Source organism: Anopheles merus, chromosome 2L (genome assembly GCF_017562075.2).
Source record: "Anopheles merus strain MAF chromosome 2L, AmerM5.1, whole genome shotgun sequence".
Taxonomy (NCBI): domain Eukaryota; kingdom Metazoa; phylum Arthropoda; class Insecta; order Diptera; family Culicidae; genus Anopheles; species Anopheles merus.
The window spans coordinates 18,862,099-18,876,615 of NC_054083.1; the positions used below are offsets into that span (position 1 = coordinate 18,862,099).

Here is a 14,517-nt window from a genome sequence, read left to right on the forward strand (position 1 = left end):
AGAACGTTAAGAGATGCGTTTAAGGCTTATCAGCAAAATCGTTTAAAAATACTCTTCGTACCTTTTTAAAAAAAACTTTCGCAGCCCTTGGATGTGTCTGCTGGTGATCTTCTAAACCGGACGCACGAAGAGTTGATACTACTGTTGATTCAGTTGCGACGACAGAACAGTCAAACAGCGCGATCGATCGAACAGTGCTGCACGAACATTCATGAATTACAGGTTTATTATTTTTGTGTTTTAATTTTTATATGTTATTAACTTTCGGTGGCTTGGTGGATGGAATTTTGACGATTGGTAGGGTTTAATTAGCACAATAAGAATAAGTTTTGCACATAATACTAACAAAATACTCAATATTATAATTTTTCCTATTTTTAACATTAAATTTTGCGAATAAAATTCGTTTTTGAACATTTTTTGGTGACTAACATTTAAGTGAAAGATTAAGTGAATTTTGGTGCTGGAAAGATAAAATAATGCGACCAAAAGAACATTGCCGTGACAAAAAGCAACACCTAACATCTAGCATTACAAGTTTGTTCTTCCATTCATTAACTGATTATATTAACAAACTTTAGAACCTTATCCGCACCGCTGAGGGAAATCGGAAGGCGGACAGTTTAGCCCGCCTGGATGCACTAAAGCAACAACTAACGGAGCTGGAAAAGCAATACGAAAAGGAGAAACCCTTGATCAATCTGGTCGACAACATGGTCAAGCTGGGCAGTCTGTACCGTGGACCGGTCGGTGGGAAGAAGCAACTCCAATCGCCCGAATCGGCCACGCTCGATCGCTTGGAATTCAATCAGCGCATGCAGGAGCGCCGTTTGCTGCAGGAAGAGCAGCGTCAGTGGGATCGTACCAGCCCGAACCACGTGGAGCTACAGGTGAGTACGACGATCATCAAATCTCTTAAGTAAACGAATTTCTAACCCATTTTCTTTTGCTGTCGATTGTCCAGTCGAAGGTGCAACAGCTATACCAGATCGATAAACTAATGCAGGAAGAATCCGGCACACTGCAAGCGCTGCAGCGTGATAAGGAAAATTTGGAGAAAGCGCTCGCGACACTGAAGACGCACGTATTGAATCGGGAAGGTGGAAATATGCCAATGGCGATGGATACCGCCCGGCAGCAGCAGCATACGCTGGAGCGTGAGCTGACAAGGGTGCATCAGTTGCTGGCAGCTAATTCGAAGGTGAATTATACTGAAAACGAAAAAAAGAGTGTTTAAAAATATTAATATATCTCCTCTTTTCGGCATGCTTTTAGAAACTGGAGAAGACAGTCTCAACGAACGCTCGGCTGGAGCAGGAGCTGCTGGTACTGCGCCAGAAGCTGCAAGCTTCCCGTGAGCATCGTTCGATGCATTCGGTGTTTGATTCAGCCTCCCCGATGGATAACCAGTACATGCCCGGTTCGGTGACTGCAGTGCTCGAGTCGGAACTGAAGCGCGCGAAATTGCTGGTCGGTGACATGCAACGCCAGCGCCAGGAGCTCGGTCAAGCCGTGCGTCAGCTGACCTCCTACAGCGATAATCACGAGGCGCAAATGATGGATCGCCTGCAGGCCGATGAGCAACAGCACATGGCGCTTTCGCAGGAACAACAGCGCGACCAGCAGCAGCAGCAACAATCGGCTAGCGCAAAGCACAAGCGTAGCTATTCTTCGTCCTGGGTAGAGACGGATCTCGATTCGTTGGCGGGCAAAGAATCATCCGTCTCGTCCGCCAGCAACCATCGCGCCCTATCGTCCTCAGCATCGAGCGTGCTGACGATCGATGACGAAATGCAAAGCCTGTTTCTTCCGAGCAGCCGCGCTAAGGAGCCCATCGAAGGTGCGGAATCGTTGGACGATCTGTACTCGGCCGGGGGACCTTTGTACAACTACGGTGCCGGCGGTATGCTGAATCCAGCCGATAAGCAGGAAATTAAAACGGTTCGCATTGTGAAGCGCGAATCCGAGCGACGGATGCGGGACAAGGAAAAGAACGATCGCAATCTGGCCCTCAGCCTCGATCAGGTGCTGGAAGAGGAGGCACAGTTGATGGAAGATTACCAGCGCTCCAAATCGCTGCCCAGAGGGTACGAAACGCATGAGCTGTTTGTGCAGGGCCACGAATCGGGCAGTGATGGTGTTACCGGCTCACTCGACGGAAACAAGCTGATGAGCGATTATTACAGCAGCGTCGTCGCTTCGACGAACGGAAACAGCTACCCTGTTTCGCTGATCGATCGCCAGGCCGATCTTTACACGGGTAACTTTGACGGTGGGTTGCAATCGAAGTACCTTAGCAACGATGGCAGTCGAGTGTCGGGCGTTGGGAGCGTTTCGTCGTACCAGTCTAGCTATCTCGGCAGCGTCGGAAGCACCGGCAGCACGACCGGTATGTCCACCAGCTCGCTGAGCGGTCTGAAACGCAAGACGGAATCGATACAAAGCCTCACGCATGCCGATGCGGAGCTGGATCCCGTGTTCCAGAGTGAGGCGGCGAAGCAGATCATCAACGAAATGGCAACGGGCGGGAACATGACCGTTGGCGAGAACAGCGGTGACTCGTCGGGAAGTGGCGAGACGAAAGCGACCTCGAGCATGAAAGACGACCAGCAGTACCAGCAGCAGCAACGCCAGCAAGCGCAGCAAAATCGACAGCGCCGAGCCGTTCCGAAGGATAAGCGTCGACATCACACGGCGCCCCATCACGTCAATGCAAAGTCCATCGAGTTGATGCACAGCGAAAATGATATGAACAAAAATGTACGTGTGTTATAACATCATTGTTCGGCAAGGGTAGATGTTAGAATTCGATGCAATAATTCTCATCTCTTTCAGAATGTCAACTGGAGAGCGCGTGATGACGTCGACCTGGAGGTCACGATACGGCCCCGCTCGAACGCACCGGACGTGGTACGGTCCGCCCTTGGGCCGCGGGAAAAAATCTCCGAACACACCATCGACAAGCTGTTGGCCGCACCGAGCAAGATCCTCATCCCCGAACGCTACGTACCTGAGCAGACGCCGGAACTGTCGCCGGAGGAGAAGCGGCGCCGGCAGGAGAAGGTGGAAGCGATCAAGAAAATGCTCTCCGACACACCGATTGGCGGCGGTGCCGGTGGTAGTAATGTAAGTCGATCGATACTAACGCTACGTTACAGACAGAGAATGTTAATGCATTTATGCACTCGACAGGAGGCCGGTGGGCTGAATCCAGTGCCGAACGCGGAAAAGAAACAGCGTGAACATCTCATCCAGCTCAATCAAATCCTCGCCCAGCAAGTGATGCAAATGAGCAAAATTGTCGCAGGTAAGAAGCGGTGCATTTTTGTGTTAGTAATGCCTTCGTGCCTGGTTGAAATTTGAAACCTTTAGACATGAAATTTGATCCAGTATTGGACAGAGTAAATTAGATTAGTTATAATTACCTTTTGAAGTGTTCCTTGTGTTGTGTTGAAATTGAGACACGTAATTTAAATTGTTTGTTGTGTTTGTTATGCATGGTTCAAGTAATTATTGATGCACCTTGTTTGAGCGCACAGCTTTTTAGCCACCATCTACCGAACTTTAATATCAAAACTGTTAAATACTGTTAAAACTCTTAAAAACTTAAATGTTTCGTTTAATACATTTTTGCTATATATTTCATGCATTCGCTTCACGTACACAACTGAGACGATCACAGGTGAGACTCGAGCAGTTGGTAGATCAATCACATGTTTGGTGACATTTTGTTTAGCACCCAACTCTTGGTCACTCGCATGGTCACGACATTTTCTGTCGGTGATAATCACGACATGACCGATGATCACCGATGCAAAATATCGCGACAAAGTGGCTAACCAAGAGTTGCTCGCTCAAACTGCTATCAAGCATGTGATGGTGGCACCAACTGTTTGAGTCTCACCTCTGATCATCACAGTAGAGCTCGTGACGCAGACATGATTTTGTTTGAGACCGAATGGGTCATGACTATGCCAGTGACATTTTGCAGAACTGATCACAGTAAAACAAAAGTCATGGCATAGTGATTGATTGAGCGATGGTCGCAAAAATGTCACGAAGCATGTATAGGTCACAACAATCGTTTTGAGTATCACCTCTGATCATCACAATTGAGTACGTGTCGCTGACATGCATTTGTTGACATTGGGGCCATTTCCGTTTGAAATTCGTAGGCTGAAATTTCAGCCTGTCAGCTGTTTGCATTGTATAGCAGTTTTCGAGCAGCTATCTAATTGAGTATAATATACAGGTGGGCTTATCCCAAGGTGTATGAATTTAGAAGGCTGATTTTTATCGCTTCTGCTTCTGAATGAAGATTGTAAGAGTGTTTTGAGTATTTGTCAAGCCTCCAGAAAGCTTGTTTGAGCAAAAGTTTTCACCCGTTCTGCCAAAAAGTGATGTTCAAAATTGGTTATGAAAAAATGCTATCAGACCACCACGACTACATACACTTTGATTCTAGATTCCACCACGTGATCTCTTTAATGCACCTTGGTGTAAATGTAAACAACACCGTGTTTTCGAGCAGGTACTCGAATCTAATTTTACTCGAGCAGGTACTCGAATCTAAATCAGCCTCCAACTGTCAAACTCCATACAAACAACTGACTAGAATTGTGAAGGCCCCCATTGTTATAGTTTTATTGTATTGATTTTTTTTTTCTCTTTAAAATCGCCACATTGCATGACAGACCTATATATATTTTTTACGTATGCACGTTTTGATTACATCTTTTTTTGTTTTATTTTATAAATGTATGTCCCAAGTATATTATGCCATTACTTTATCATATTTGTTATGTGACTTTTTGAATATCTTTTTCCATAAACCGTTTCTTATTTGTTTAGTAATTCATCTATTATTTTCTTCTTTTTCCTAATTACTTTTTCTTTGTTTAAATAATTTTAATTTACCAAGTACGGTTTTTAATTCACTTGATTTTCTTTTTTTGTTTTCGACATTTTTTTATATTTTTGCATCAGGAAACCCAAACCATCATTCAGCCACTAATAATGCACAAAAGTAGAGTAGAGGATGCGCTTGTCATGCCATTTTGTGTTGAATGAAGCAGCAGCAGCAGCAACAGCAGCGGCAGCAGTAGTGTTTGCGTGTGTTTGTGTTTGTTATGTTATGTTTACTTGTTGAAATGCCCGCACGTGCAGCACGTGAACACCAAAAATTGCTATCGATGTGTGTGTACGTTAACGCCTCCGTACCGGGAACGAATCTGTTCTGTAGCGTTCGGAAAAGTCAACACCACCCCCTTCTTCACCGCATTCATTTTGCCATACACAAACCATCTATTACTCTAGCTTAATACACACTCTGTCTATCTTTGCGTCGCCACCCTTCATAACAACTTGATCCAACACTTTTAATTTATTTCCTGCGACAAACCCATCATCACATTTGCGTTTGTGTTCGACTCAAACTCTAACACCACACCACCACCCAAATCACGCAGAGGATAAACCGGCGAGCTATGATGGTGCACGCGATATGCGCAAAGGTTTGTATTACGGTATTATACAATTTAATGACAGAAACTGCGTAAAGTATTGAACTGAATACGTAGCAGAGGGAAGTTTTCATTCTTGCTGTGTGCAAGCAAAAGTTCGTAATCTTCAGCACATGATTTTAAAGAATTTTTAGAATTAATGGTACTAATTCGCATAAATTATGTACAAGATCTGGAGAAAATTTTATGGAAAATTATATTAAAAAAAATACTTAAAATAGATTCAAACTCATTTATCGTTAACACAATTGTGTCTTACACGCTCATATCATTCATATATCGATCCGCATATTATCAATATGTGCATTAAAAAACTGTCCTTTCAAAAGCCTGAAGTGCATGTCTCGTTTGCTTCAATTTTAATGAAACCAATGACTGTGTTTCGTGCATGTGTTTGGTTGATCGCATTAACATGTATGCTTTGTTGTTTTTCCGAACGATTTATACTAATTTTCCCTTTTTCGTCCGTTGTCTACCTTATTTTCTGATTTTTATTTTGCCCCATATTGATCCATGAAACACCACAGAAGACTCGTCGGCCGTACTGCCCTCCAAGATAAAACGCAAATGTAACGCACAGTTTAGTACTGCGGCAAACGCATCGGGAAGCAGCAAACCGAACGACGACAGAGATCACTATGAATCGGACCTGGAAGACTACGATACGGACTCGCCGGCGGAACCACTTCCGCTGTATCAGCAGCGTGAAAACTATTTTACCTAAATGTAGAGAGTGTCGGCGCTCGTTGACTTCCGTCCCCGTGTCTTATCGTGTGGCATTGTGAAGAATGGTTTAGAAATTGAATTCAGGCTGACCTAGAAGAAAGCCTCCAAAACGTGAAATTCGAAAATCGAAGAAATCAATTGTGACACTGACTATCTTACTGTGCACATGTTGCACCAACGACGTGCATTCGTGCATTGCTGCAAGAATTGCATTACTTTAGGTAGGACTAATCTAATACCCCATATCTCCACATACTATGCAATTTAACTGCCATTGATTTGAAAACACACGCAACTCTATCGATCTATTCTGGGAAGCTATTCTTATAAGATTTTTTGTTCCTTATTGGAGGCGCATCAATATGTGTCTTTCACCCGCCAATTAACGCGCGATTGCAATATTAAAGGCATCGATGTTGAATGGCATTCCAGTGCAAAACATAATTTTACAAGTCAGTATGGGTCTTAGTTAATAGTTCAGAGATCGATAAAATATCGCCCACAGGTAATATAAAAGTATCATAGCCACATGAATATCGTTGAGCTTTCACAGGTTTCCTATCCGAGCAGGAGAAAACTAAGACTTCTGCGTAGTGCGGCACAGTTGCAAGGCAAGTTTAAGATGTCGGATTTTGTTTAGTAGTTATTTTGGAAACGGTTTTTTTATAATACAAAGCACGAGACCAATTGTTTTACAGTGATCCACCCCAAGCAAATCATTTGCATTCTCCACTGCCAGGGCCAGGATTAAAGAAGACAAGCTTTGGAGTGGTTGTGTTTTGGAGGGCGTGGGCTACATCAATGACATACGTCTAATTTTAAAATCAAGTTACTCTTTCAGCAGTGCAACCGTTACTTGAACAGGGTGCGGCTTTTTTATCCATCTTTGAATTTAGTTCTTCAACTATTCTTGCATATGTAGAACTCATCCTTCTCACTAGTGACGATGTCAACGAACGGACGATTTATATGTCAGCTGTAGGGAGGTTTTAGTACGATTAAGTCTCGATATTACACGAACAGATAAGGCAGCCGTAACAAATTTAGTGAATAGGATCTATACAAGAACTGTTGTTGTACATATGAAAGTTAGACCTATTCAATGCGAATATTTAAATAAGACTAAATATAATATATACCTTGTATCCAATGCAGCAAGTCGCGTCCTACGCACCTACAGAGCTTTTTTGGTCGGTACTGCTGCTACTGCTGCTAACCACATTTAAGAGCCCGCCACATAAAGTAGCATAAAACAGGGCACTAAATCCTATGCATTAATGATCAATAGTATAGCATGCATTACCGCACTTATCCACATCCATATCCATATCAACCAACCATCGAAGAAGGGGTCGACGTGCGTGCTAGAAGCTTTGAAGCTTTGCAACATGTCGGTGCGTCGAATCAAACTGCATACTCATCATATCATACACGCAATCATATGCGAAGAAATCATCGATCGAGCGGGTTTTTGAGGATCATGAGGATGGTCTCTCGCCACACAATTGCTCAATAAAATTACTAGTAAAAAAACAAGACAAGATGTGACACCAAGCGCGCGCGGTCAATTATAAGATGCACTGTGTTGCATCGTGCTTGCTCTGTTTGTGTTGGTGACAAGCAAACCGTTACCTACCGCAAGAATATGTATATTGCAAATGCTAATGAAGTTAAACGCTGCAACAGAACGAAATGTACCCAACTACACAATCCCTTTTTCGACGGAACTGAAAGCTGCACAACTCCCTCCTTACTAAGACGTCAGCTACAAGGGTCGTAAATTACATACTTTTCAAGTTAAACTAAGGGTGCAAGACAAAACAAAACAATAACTATTAACTACAATCTGTCTGTGAATTTACAGAATGGAGCTTTTGACAGTTAATAAGACTTATTCCAAATTATAAAGCAAACAATGCTATAGTAGATGTTATAGTTCTCGAACATACAAGTATACTATCGCACCCGTAAGCATGCACATTTCACGATGTTACTGGGGACAAACAAAGGAGCTAAGGAATGCATTTGGACAACAGTCATCAACCAACATCACAAAACCGGTCCGTTGTGATGCCCATTAAGTTAGAAACAATTCCACACACCCGTGCAACCACGAATATAGCATACCATACACTCAATTATTTGCTCAGTCAATTTTTAAACAATTAGCGGAAAGCGACAGATTTGTGGGGAAGATGAGAAAGAAAGAAGCGAGAAAAAGACATTAAAATTACCAGTATTCAATTATCGACGACAATTAATACCTTGCCCATGCCACCTCGAGGAAACCTTTTACGAAAAAGGTGATTAATCTTGCTTGGAGCGTTTTTTTATTTATTATAATTCTATTTGTTAAAAAAGTAAACAAAACCCTTCTTCTATTCCGATGTGGTAAATCTGCTGCCATAAGACTTAAGTGTGTAAAGGAATTTAAATTATAGTAAACATTTATTTCAGTGTTGTTTTTTATATGCATCAATAGTGAAAAAAAGACGTTAATCTAGCAGCGACAGAAATAATTCATTTCGTTACAAACGTAAAGGAAGCAATGGGAGCAAAGTATAGTAGGGCAAGAGTATAATACCTTTTTACTAGCAAATAATCCGGTCGCAAAGTAGTACAATTTTAAAACAAAAATTATAAACACGATACGCCATATATGAAGAAGCGAGAAAGAGAGGTTGTAAGAGCGATAGAAAGAGAGAGAGAGAGAAAATTGAAATATTTTGGCTAGGACAGCGGCATTTGTTTATTTGTTTTTATTTTTTTCTGTTAGTTTTAATATGCGCAAGATTGAGTTAAAGTGGGCGAGTTACATTTATTTATTGAAAAGTGAAGGACGTGCTTTGTGTGATCTTAAAAATGTGAAACCGTTACGTTGACCATTCCTTCTCGTTGTGCGTGCCTGTGCGTTGCGCAACTGCCATATTAGCGAAAGCGTGTACCATAAACAGCATGTTATGTATTTTGTAAAACACACAAAGATTAATACACAGCAAAACCCCCAGAATAAATGCATCCGTCTTACAATTTACCTCAATTAGCTCCTCTGGTACGAGATGGGTAATGATGTAGTGGATTTGGATAAGCCAGAAAATCTAAGTACAATTTATCTTCGGTTCGTTTACCATTATGCTGCACGCGGCGCTTTGTTGCTCATTCAAATTAGAAAATAAATCACAACGCAGTAGAAAACCTAGTATACAATTTTGTTTTTTGTGTTTATTATTGTTTCGTTATTTAAGGAAAAACGATACTTTCCATCTTGTTTTGAGCTATTTGTTTTAAGGTAAACATAGTCAGTAGTTCACATTCAGTTGAAATCACCATCACCAGAACCAACAGCAAGCATAAATATGATTTACCATAAGAAAAAAGAAATACATTCACAAATACCATGCTAAACATTGCATAGGAAAATTATACATAAATATGCGTATGCACAGTAAAATCATTAGTAGCGAGATTGCATTTCATGTAGAGCTGTAGCGCAAGCAAAAAAAAAATTATCGGTAAAACCGATTGAAGAATTGCGGCGCTTACCGTACAATTATTCTACCGCAACCGACACAAACTAAACGAAACAGCTTCAATTATGCTGAACAATAATAGTAATAATAACACTAACTGTACTTATAATAACATAATGAAAACAACAACACAGACAAATTGGCGGGACAAATACTATATACGAAAGCATGTTGGACACAGGAAACTCTACAATTGAAATAAGCATAAGTACCTTAAGCTGTTAAATTATTATTATTACTATCATCAGTATCGATACATAAATTATCATTGTTAACGGATGAGCCAATTGTACAATACCCCCCATCAATATCGCAATAGCGGATATAGACAAAATAAACCATGTGTTAGTAGAGCACCGGTCGCATGTATGAAAATAAACTTAATAAGTGCAAAAATAAAGTAAAACCACTGCATCAATAAAGTGTTTTTTTTTGGCTTCGTGGCATACACTTCACGATTTTCCTTTTCATATATATTCATATCGGTACAATTTTGTTTTTCTAACAATCGTCAAATACAAAATAGATTGCAATCTTTTGCTAGACTGCCCAAAAAGGACAGAAATAACCAAATTTTCTACGGTTAAAAAAAGGAAAAAAATACATAAATCAATAAATCTTTTCTAATTATTGACCATAAAAGGGAGGTAAGTCATGCAGTCCTTTCATATAGCGGAGTGATTTTCCCTTGTTTTTAACACAGGTCCCTTATTTGATCTCTTAAACCAATCCAGCTAAGAATCGTTACACATATACTTATGGCCACACTTACAACACTTAGACTTAATTTTACAGAACTCAAAAGAAATTGTTATTATAAATAATGATTTCCATAAAAGTTCATAGAATTGTTCCATATCATCCTCACTGCTTTTTTCAAACGATGCAACTCAAATATCAACTATGTCCTTCTCATCATTACAATCTTAAAAAACTTGCAATGCAATTGAAATGTTACTATCCGTGCAATGCGACCCTCTTAATCTGAATTCGGTCATTTTTACCTATAAAGGGGTTGTTTTACATGCTAAAGTACGGTATATAATGCTCAACGGGTAATGCTAGGGAGTCTGTTGTAGCTTACACAGCTCATTTTACTATAGTAACTCAAGCCAACTAACATGAACATGATACAAAAAATTCACAACACACTTAACTTTTCACAGATTTTCACATTTAAATCAGATATAAAAGACAGCGAAAGAAAAAACATAATATTTCTGATCCGGTGTATTACGTACTATTGACACTACGATGAACGATATTTTGCATAGAGCTGCATAATTTTCTTTTTCTATAATTAACGGAACGTCAATGAATACAACCAACAACTTGTTGAAAAATATTGATGATTTCAAGTATTACCAAGCTACATTTTTAGCTATATTTTTGGAGTGATAAGCAAAAAAAGGAAGAACAATGTTGTTCCTATAGTTTTTTAAAATCACTGTACAAGTCTTTTGGATGTATTAGTAAAGATTCGTTACAGAATCACAAATGTAAACTAGAATCTGTTTTATCCAATCGATGTGTTTTGTTTTCGAGTTTCAATCAACTTGCATCGTGCGGAGGCCCCTATTTTCGATAGCATTGGCAAATGTGCGTCTATTGTTGTCGGTTGTTTTTCTCATCCTATGTTTATTATGTTTATGTTTATTTGTCTATCGATGGACAATAATGCCCTCTCGAACCATTTTAGCAATGTTTTACAATTAGTTCTTTACAGTGGATTACAATAACATAGAACATAAAAGTGTGCACTATGGAACCAAATTTAACACAGAAACACGATCATTAAGCTCAGTTGGCGAAATCCTCGGCTCAAAAGCGTCGCTGACTGCGTTGAAAGCACGGCACATCAGTAGGAACGGGTCAGAGGAGCCAAATTGCGTTCTACGGTCGTCGAGGGCCAACATTTCCCGAGTCCGGAGCGGCCTGACCGGAACGTACAGATTGATGGCAGCCAGTAGTGACGGAGAGTCAATACGGCCGTCGAGAAGTCCCGTGATGAACGACAACCTGGCTTTTCGTATTCGCTCACTTAGGGTGGGTAGCCCGAGTAGTAAACACCTAGTTCGGTAATCGAGCCTTTGGTTCCATGAGCGAAGTGCAAATTGTGAAATTTTGCGCTGGATTGATTCCAATCGAGCTAATGGACGCGCTGCAGTTGGCCACCAAACGATATTTGCATATTCCATCAACGACCGGATAAGTGAGCAATAGAGCGCCTTGGTGCAAGGTATATCATTAAGCTCGCGAGTCATATTGATAACTAGACCTAGCATTCTGTTGCTGGTGGCTACTACGTGATCCAGTTGATCTTTAAATGATAGTTTTGTATCGAGCAAAACACCTAGATCCTTAACACATTGTTTTCGCGCCAAAGACTGTCCATCAAGCGCATATTCATACAATGATGGGCAGCGAGAACGACTGAAAGTGATGGCTTCACATTTATCTGTGCATAGGGATAAAGCATTACGGTTGCACCAACACTGGAACTCACGCAAGGAAGTTTGCAGTCGGGCGTGGTCTTCTGGTTCACGAATAACACGAAAAATTTTCGTGTCATCTGCGTACAGTAGGTGATTATCAGCCGGAAGGATCAACGTCGCGTCGTTGATGAAAAGAAGGAACAGCAAAGGACCCAGGTTGCTGCCCTGCGGGACTCCAGAAGATGCATGCACTGGACTTGACATGTACGGGCCTAACTTCACAGAATATTGACGATCTGTAAGGTACGATCTAAGCCACATTATCATAGGGTTTGGGAGACCAAGTAAGTCGAGTTTCTCAAGCAAGATGGAGTGCGATACACTGTCGAATGCAGCCTTGATGTCCGTATAAATAGCATCTAGTTGTAAACCGGTATCGATAGATTTATGGCATTTGCTAACAAATTCTAGTAGATTAGTCGTTGTAAATCGCCTGGGTACAAAACCATGTTGATTCACACTAATATAGTTGCAGGCCGAGGCCAACAATGGCTCGTAGATTAGCATTTCAAACACCTTTGCACACACGCTGAGTGAGGTTATGCCACGATAGTTTACAGCATCATTCTTACAGCCCTTCTTGTAGATGGGTGTCATCCAGGAAGATTTCCAAGTGGCAGGAAAGGTTCCACATCTCAGGGACTCCTTAAAAATCTTCATCAGCGTGGGAGCAAGCGCAGAAGCACACCACTTTAGGATAACGGCCACTTTAGTATAATGAAACTCTTCGTTCCCGACATAGGATACGGAGTTTTCATGGTTTGGTTTCATTGTACGCTCTTTTTTCGGCGCTTCTTATTTTTCTTACATTGGGGGCCTTTCCGTTTTAAGCTCGTAGGCTGAAATTTCAGCCTGTCAGCTTTTTGCATTGTATATCAGTTTTTGAGCAGCTATCTAAGTGGGTATAATCTACAGGTAGGCTTATCCCAAGGTGTATGAATTTAGAAGACTGATTTTTATCGCTTCTGCTTCTGAATGAAGATTTTAAGAGTGTTTTGTGTATTCGTCATGCCTTCAGAAAGCTTGTTTGAACAAAAGTTTTCACCCATCCTGTCAAAAAGTGATATTCAAATTTGGTTATAAAACATGCTATGAGACCACCTGGACTACATGCACTTTGATTCTGGATTCCATCACCAGATCTCTTTAATGCACCTTGGGATAAATGTAAACAAACCCGTGTTTTCGAGCAGGTACTCGAATCTAATTCTAGCTTCGTGGCTAGAATAATCTAGACTGAAAATTGCAGGCTAGTTTTTTGTGTGGTTTTGTATGGAGTGTTTACATGATTTCAGCCTCCAACTGTCAAACTCCATACAAAAAACTAACTAGAATCGTGAAGGCCCCCATTAACAGCGAGCTTTAGTTTAATCATTACTAAGCTCTAGTTAAATGGCAAAGATATGTTTGTATCGAATCGGTAATTTACCTTTCTCATCATTAGAAAAGTCAATTGAAGTTTTCAGTTATATAAAAAAATGTATAATTCATATGATAACCATTTCATAATGCCATCTCGTCTTGGGTTCTAGTCATTTATGGTCTAGTGATGTGAAGCCGGTCTCATGGTACAGTCGTCAACTCGTACGACTTAACAACATGCCCGTCATGGGTTCAAGCCCCAAATAGACCGTGCCGCCATACGTAGGACTGACTATCCTGCTATGGGGGGAAATCAATAAGTCACTGAAAGCCAACCCCACAAGTGTGTTGGCAGGCCTTGACCGGCATCGGTTGTTGAGCCAAAGAAGAAGAAGAAGAAGATGTGATTCATGAATATTACGAAAAATATTCATTCATATTAATCTTCAGTGATGAGTGATTCAAATCTTGAATTGAATCTCTAAAGATTTATTTTTCAAACAATTTTGACACATCGAAAACGTGTGCCAATGTCATGGATTCAAGTTTTACAGTCCCGGGCATTGTTAAACATCGTATCGATGTCATGGGATTGACTAAGGACAAATAGTAAATGTGTCCCACAGTCTTTAGGTGAATTGCAAACTTCTGCAAACTAAAGATCGCTTCGATATGTGTTAGTAGTGAGGTAAAGCAAAGAGACCAAAAAGAGAAAATCTTTAGAGAGTCATTCATACATATTTAGAGATTCGTTGAATACCTTTGAAGATTCATTCTGATCTATGAAACTGAATTTAAATTACCCATCTCTATATTTATGGATTGCCCCAGATGACCCCATATAATAATAATTTATGCATTATTATTATTCGTAATAAAATT

General features: G+C 40.7%; 1 protein-coding gene across 4 annotated transcripts in view; it reads left to right on the forward strand.

Annotated features, from left to right (window-relative positions):
• LOC121594380 overlaps positions 1–10,131 on the forward strand; it is a 34,530-nt gene extending 24,399 nt beyond the window's left edge. The window contains exons 7-14 of one of the 4 annotated variants that reach the window (XR_006004959.1): positions 85–222; positions 582–890; positions 965–1,201; positions 1,276–2,760; positions 2,836–3,126; positions 3,193–3,307; positions 4,987–5,513; positions 6,050–6,105. Coding sequence is in view for 3 of the 4 variants with exons in the window: in XM_041917568.1 (XP_041773502.1) it covers positions 85–222; positions 582–890; positions 965–1,201; positions 1,276–2,760; positions 2,836–3,126; positions 3,193–3,307; positions 5,469–5,513; positions 6,050–6,246 (2,817 nt within the window). In the remaining variant the exon portion in view is untranslated. Of the gene's footprint in view, positions 1–84; positions 223–581; positions 891–964; positions 1,202–1,275; positions 2,761–2,835; positions 3,127–3,192; positions 3,308–4,986; positions 5,514–6,049 lie in introns of all 4 variants that reach the window. The other 3 variants (XM_041917568.1, XM_041917569.1, XM_041917570.1) reach the window with 3 other exon arrangements.
• Positions 10,132–14,517: the final 4,386 nt, after the last annotated feature.